Below are 6,954 nucleotides of genomic sequence, written 5' to 3'. Positions count from 1 at the left end.
AGCAGGATCTTTGGAAATATTTGATTTAGCTGCTTCTCCTTCTCCTTTGCTCTTCTATATACATATTTTGTGTATAAGAGGGGAGCTAGAAAGAAGATGGGGAAGCAGGGTTATATTAGTGTGAGGAGCTTCCAGGGCAGGCTTCCAGGGCAGCTTTGCTGGCTCTTCTCTCCCTAGCAGCATCGCCATGTCCTGCTTCACCATCCTCCTGAAATGATCATGCTCTTCAGATGTGGTCTTTCATTCTTGGCATTAGTCATAATCCTCAGTTTGTCAGGTGTGTGTTCTGGCCTCTCCCATACACCTCTGTTTACTCTTCCTCCTGTTGCCAGTCTGTTCCTCCCTTCTTCTCCATTCCTTTCCATGCTTCTTTTCTACATTTCCATTCTCTAATCCCAACTACAGTCCTTATGCGCTTTAAAAAAATGCCTCATAGCGTTCACTGTGCCTCCAAACCAATCTCATGATCTTATGGTTATAACTCTTGTTTTGCTTCCCCTTTCTGCTTCCTTTGTCTCCTGCCATTATGTCATTTCTATTCAGGCTGTCATCTCTTCTGGAAAGGGATTTTTCTTGTTCTCTGTTTTGCAAAGCACCTGGCATGTTTTTGATTCTGTCAAACAAATAATAACAACAGATATGAAATTGGCAGTGCAGCAGAATCCTGATATCAGGAAGTAATAGAGGCAAATTACACTATCATTGTTATTGCCATGTATACACCACTACTTGACAAAAATTCTCATTGACTAGCTAGGTAAACATCAATAAACTCAAAGATTCCCAAGCAAACACCTCTAACATGAAGGAAATGTAGTTGTGTTTCACATTGGATCTCAATGAGTCACAGGGTTATACTTGACAATTTCAGTATTGGAAAAAAAGGAAATAAATGAATGAGGTGCAGTTTTTCAGATGGGTGTTTGGGTATAAAATTAAGGACTGGGAGAAGATGTAGATAACTCTTTAAAACAGAGAAGCAGGAAAAGGGTGGAATGGGTGTGTTCAATTTAAACTCTGCTTAATTAAAAAAGCATACACATAGTAGGTAGATTCTAGCATGTAAACTAATGAAGTAGACTCTCTTTAGCCTAACTGATATTATCAGATCTCAGTATTGCTGAAGAATCTTATAAAACATTTTAACTGACTTATCTCAGTCATTACATGATATTAGGCACCCCAAGACAATGTTTATGTTACTTGTGTTGCCAAAAAAAACCCCAGAGCTTAAAAAAGAAAAGGAAAGAAAAAGTTGTGGATTTTACTGTACATTTAGTGACAGGCTAGCCATATGAAATCTCTAAAACAATATAGCTTTAGGACTAATGGATGTAGGCCAGGACTGAATAGAAATTATTTTACATATGGTTAGCAATCTCTTCACTAAATTATTTGAAAATTCCTGAGAGAAAAGCAATTTATTACAGACATTAAGACAAGTCAATGTAACACTAATACTAAAGAAAAATAAACCAGCAGAGGAATGTCCCCCTGCCATACCAACCAATGTTCTTACAGTGGACTCCAAAGTAGTATCTGTCATTCCAGCACATGGATTAGATTATTTAACAGTGTGAATCAAAGGGAAGATACTAATTCAAGAGAAGAACATTATTAATACACTGTAGCATGCCATACATCTCTGTCACCAAACTGGACAAAATGGGAGCAGATGTTTTATGATAAACTGAGAAGAAGATCTGACAATATTAATAGCTATAATGTCTGAGGTTTATAAAAAAAAAAAAAACCAGAAAAGCTAGGGGAAGCAACCTGATGGAGGGACAGAATGTTTTTTTCTGTCTCTAATATAGTGTCCTAGGGACTAATTTTACGTGAAGGGAAGGTATTAACTAAGCTAAATCTCGCTTCTATTAGTTTTTTTTGCACCTGCCCTTTGAAACCCTAGTAATGCAAGGAATGCGTGAGAAAAGAATGCAGCAAAAAGGAACTCTGAGGTGAAATCCTTTCCAAAAGGAAGACCTTTTTGACTCTAATAGTTTCTTTTTACTATTTTGAAGGCAAGTAAGTCTTTGAATTAGTAAAAATGATTGACATGTGAATTTATTCAAAGCTAAAGGCAAATGGTAGTCACAAATAGCACTTAGATGCAGAGGTATTTAAAACCTCAGGTTATATTTATATTGGCTCTGTCTCTACTGACATTTTTTGGTCAGCACTAGGATGAAGGTCTCCAGATCAAGAGATTCATGAGATAGTGTACGTATACCCTGGACTGTGGCATGGCTTTACTCTGGGCTGCACCTGGTTCTTACTGTCAAGTACTGGTTTCACCAGAGCAGAGACCAGATGCAAGCTAACAGCTATGAAACATCAACAAATGAGAGATGAGGATCCCTGTGTGACACATGGCAAATCGATTTCATAATTTCCTTGTATCTGTATGACCAAGCTATTCATTATCACAATGCTTCATTTCTAGCTGCCCTGCTGTCCAGTGGCATTCCAGGCCTGAATTAGACACTCTATCTCCCTGGAAAGGGATAGAAACCTAAAACAGTTTGGGGAGACTGAAGGCCAGTCAAAGACAGTGGATAAACTGGCTGACAAGCCCTGCTGAGGTGAGGATAGGGCTTCAGTTCTTGGTTGGGATATCTGTATGGTCGGATTTAGTACTCATTTACCCAGTCTCTGATGCATGCCAAGGCCATACCTGCAGTCAATAATGGGACAAAACTAGCACACACACAAGTTACCACTCACACCGTAACTTCCACAGAAAGGAAACCCAACGAGAACTATTCTCAGAGGTTCCTGGGTATGCCATCATGTATCCCAGCAGTAAATCTGAATGTGTCCTGAGGAAACTATTTTCAGGGATTCACAGCTCCAAACCTTCTCTGAAAGTAGATGCCTAAATTCATTCTTTCAACAGGAAACACATGTAAAAGAAGGATCAAAGAGATCATATGCATTTCATCTAATAGTTGAGCAATGGCAGAATGATATGGGAAAGTTCAGTGCCTGCAGACCAAGATACTAGCTCTTCTGGGACAGGACAGGCCACTCAACCTCTTCCGTGAAAAAACTCCATTTTACTCAGAACAACAGCCTCCTCATTCCCAGAGAAGTGGCCTAAACACCAATTTCAGAGTAAGAGGGAGGGGATTTCTGGAAGGGAAAGGTGCTTCAGGAAGGGGAGAGATTGTACAGTGCAGGAAGGAATGTTGGAGGTAATTTTGGAATAGGCTTAGCCTAACCAACCTTTTCCCAGGCAAGCAGCTGCAGCTCAAAGTGCCTGGCAATATATGAATATCTACAGAGTCTCTCCCTTCCCACACAGAGGTTGAAAGTATCATGTTGGCCTTCTTGTGATACCTTCCCACAGCCCAAAGCTGTAGAGTCAGTCTTACTCTTTCTATGCCTTTCTCACCCAAGAGATATGTAAAATTTCCATGTGTTCTCAGAAAAGAAGTAGGCTATTCATCAAATCACAAAAAAATAAGGTGAGCCTTCCTGGAAACAGAGGTAAAAGGATGCCAGACAGGTGTTACATTTCCATCAGCTATGTATCCTGAACTATGGATAGCCATGATTCAGCTGTCAATAAGCATGAGGGGAGTCAGCCTGTTGGCTTTTCTGGCATTTACGCTAGACGAGGAGAGAGAGTGAGCTCAGTAACAGCTGGACGTCACCTCTGTGAGATATCACCATACTTTCAGCAAATGGCTTCTACCGATTTACATCATATTCATCTGCTTACTAATGCTCACTGACCTTAGCTAACAAGGGCTTCCATCACCAAAAGGCCTTAAATACAAAAACAGTAGCAGCAACACAATAGAACTTATGGTCTAAGCACTGCCAAATATAATACTCTGTTTTGCAAAAGTGTGCTGCAATGGCTTAATGACAGACGTGCAGATGCATAACTGTATGCTGAGATACATGGTTTCTGTTTCTCTGGTTTCTAAAGTGAAGCACTGTTAATTTAGACCTGAAAATTCAACCTTAAATATCTTGCAACCACTTGTAAAAGCATTATGAAATATATAATATCCATTCCTCTAGGATTTTAAATTTAAATAACTTGACAGCATCTAATGGTAAAAAAAAAAAAAGATAAATTCAGCTTTACACAATCCTATTTCAAAATACAAGTGTAAAAATGGTATTAGCTGCTTTGCAGGCTTACTTTATAAGAATTTTTTTTTTCCTTTTCCATAATTTTTAAGATACTTTGCTATACCGAAAGCAGGTAATATTTCTAGGGAATATCTTCATTCTTTTTCAGCAAATAATTCAGAAGCAGATAACACAGGTAAAGCATTAGTTTCCATATGATTTTCATTAATCCAGCTATATTCATTTCATAAAATCCATAAGCAATAGGTTTATAATAGTATAAAAGCATGAGAAGAGACTTTTCTCCCATTCATTATGGGGAGTATAAAATCACAGAAGGTAACTCTTTCCTCCCACTGCTCTGAAATAGTCCCCTCACCAGGTGTTTTGACTTCTGCCATTCAGTTCCCTCTTAGATTGTACTGTCAATAGAAAGATTTGGATATTATTTTAAACATACTCATTAGCTGGTATCATTGGTGTTATTGGGTACTTCACATGTAAGCCTGGCTGATTCAGCTCTTCTGTATTCAACACCCCTGCTCCCCTATACACACACTTTTTTTTGTTATGTTTTGTTTTGACCAACACTAATGACTTCTGCATTTAGAGTGCAGATCACTTGGAGCGATCTCCCTGACCCATAGTTTGTTGGTCACAGATAGACGTTGCATTTGGTGTTGCTGAGGTACTAAATGTTCCTTTCTCAGTGTCATCTTCTACTTACCCCCCAGTGAAGTATGGGTGTTGCTAGGTAAGTATTAATGACCAATGCCAGCTGGGGAGAAATGGAAGTAGAGCATAGTGCAAAAAATAGTCTCCCTCTTCATGGCTGGGGAAATATCCCTCAAAAGCTAGAGGCACCTCTGCATAAGGAAACAAACATGGACACCTGCAGAGGACTTTGGTGTTGTGATACTCAAATAACTACCGTAAGAAAGGTACCGTCTGGGAGACACACCGATGTTAGGCAAACAGTTTAATGGGATAGGAGGCAGCTTGTGACTGAGATTTGCAACCGACAGCACACAGTCTATCTGGGATGCTTTTGCTAGCAAGTAGGAAGTATCAAAGAGGATTTGTCTCTTGCACAATTTAGGTAATGTAGGCATTTAGACAATTATTTCTCTTGAAAACAGCATCACAAAGAAATGCCTGAAAGTTTTTTTTTTTCTCTTCCCCACCCCTCTTCCTGCTCTTGGCAGTGGATGAACTGGAGAGTGTAGGGAAGCTATATAGTAATGTGCAGCCTTTCTCTCCACTATAGCAATCAATCACTTGTCCATAGTATCAAGGCCCAGTAATATTAAAGGAAAATCCTCATTAGGAATCCCTCTCAGTGCCTTGCTGTCCCAATTTCTTCCTGTAGGCATATTGGCCTGGATTTGAATCTAACCCTGTCTTCTTCTCCAGCAGCCCATGAAGGTACAAACACTGGCTACTGGGGAAAAAAACACTGCTATTTTGTATAGAGTAATATAAGGGAGGACTTAAGGGGCTACTCAAGTAAAAGAGCCAGGAAAGACACCTGGGATGAAACAGGCTGAGGGGAAGGGCTCTGCACCACAAAGATCCTGAAAAATAAATACAAAGATTGCCCAAAGTCACCCACAGGTCCAGCACCTCCTCTCAGCCTCTCCTTTCCCACCCAGAGAGTCACCTCACTCCACCCAATCCCATTCTCCTATTCTATTGTCTGGACCCATCTTACTCTTCCACTGACCCCACGTGGAAGCACCAGTGCTGCCAAGACCAAACAATAAATGGTGAAGACTTGGTCTAATTCTGATACAGAATTAATTTTTTATTGGTTTATTCTTATGGACTCAGATTTTTTGCATTTGTGATCTAGTTTCAGTGACAGTGACAGAGGATATCTGCTACCCAGAAAGTTCCATACTTTGGTATGTAAGTGGAGTGTTTTACAGAGTATGAAAGCTGCACACACAGACTTCCCACAGACCTATCTCTTTCATTTTCTGAATAAAATCCTAACCACCACTTCAAACCTGCCATTTCTGAGTGGCCTTCAGGAGGTGTCTGGATGATTTTATTGAGTTTATTCCAGGCAAATCAGATTTCTCATGCAACTTACTATGTGCAACCTCAGTGGGAGAACACATTTAATTTATGACTATGACTGAAAAGAACACCCTGGAGAGAACTAATCTGAGATTCCTGCACCTTCTTACTCTTAAGCCACACAGGCATTCTTGGCATAGTCTGGTTGGTCCCTGAGGAAAGGAAATTGAAACATATTTTCCAGAAGACGTCTTAAAAATGAACGTGCAGCCCTTCAGGAAGCCAGTGGAAGCTGGCATAGTAAGACAGGTTGCATGATAGTCAAGAAATTGCCTGAGTAATGTTTCTACAGACATGAAATGCGAGGGATCAACATGGATACATCCTATCTTTCTTCAGTCTAGCCTCTTTCAAGCCAGATTCGGAAGACCTAGTAAAACTAATGGATGATTTTTCCTCTCAGTGAGATGGCATCTTTGGAGCAGGAAGTTTGTTTCTTAATGTAAAAGATAAATTCATGGTTTTCTTGGCAATTCTAAGGAAATAATCAGAAGATAATTTCTATTGCACTTGATAGACCTTACAGACTCTTCAGCATTCCTGCCTTTTTTTTTTTGGCACAAAAGAGGAAGGCTTTAGTTATGGACTTGGGCCTACAATGTCTCTGGTTTATAAATGACTTGAAATACTGAGAGTCATGGAACTCTAATACCAGTAGCACACATAAGTCTTTGGGCATAGCTATGGCTTAAGCACTGAGTGTGTTTTTCAGTGTTAGCCATATTATGATTCATCAGATGACCTCTAAGTTGTAGTTTTTCATTATTAGTATTAATTATTATT

At 39.6% G+C, this 6,954-nt stretch overlaps 1 protein-coding gene across 2 annotated transcripts in view; it reads right to left on the bottom strand.

Annotated features, from left to right (window-relative positions):
- Nucleotides 1-417: 417 nt before the first annotated feature.
- The window catches only part of EPHA7 (EPH receptor A7), a 164,285-nt gene continuing 157,748 nt past the window's right edge, over nucleotides 418-6,954 (bottom strand). For both annotated transcript variants that reach the window (XM_050893101.1, XM_050893105.1), the window contains one exon: nucleotides 418-613. In XM_050893101.1, the coding sequence (XP_050749058.1) occupies nucleotides 418-613 (196 nt within the window). The remainder of the gene's footprint in view (nucleotides 614-6,954) is intronic.

The sequence above is a fragment of the Gymnogyps californianus genome, chromosome 3 (assembly GCF_018139145.2).
Source record: "Gymnogyps californianus isolate 813 chromosome 3, ASM1813914v2, whole genome shotgun sequence".
In the NCBI taxonomy this organism is placed as follows: Eukaryota; Metazoa; Chordata; class Aves; order Accipitriformes; family Cathartidae; genus Gymnogyps; species Gymnogyps californianus.
This window is presented reverse-complemented; position numbering and strand designations above follow the sequence as displayed.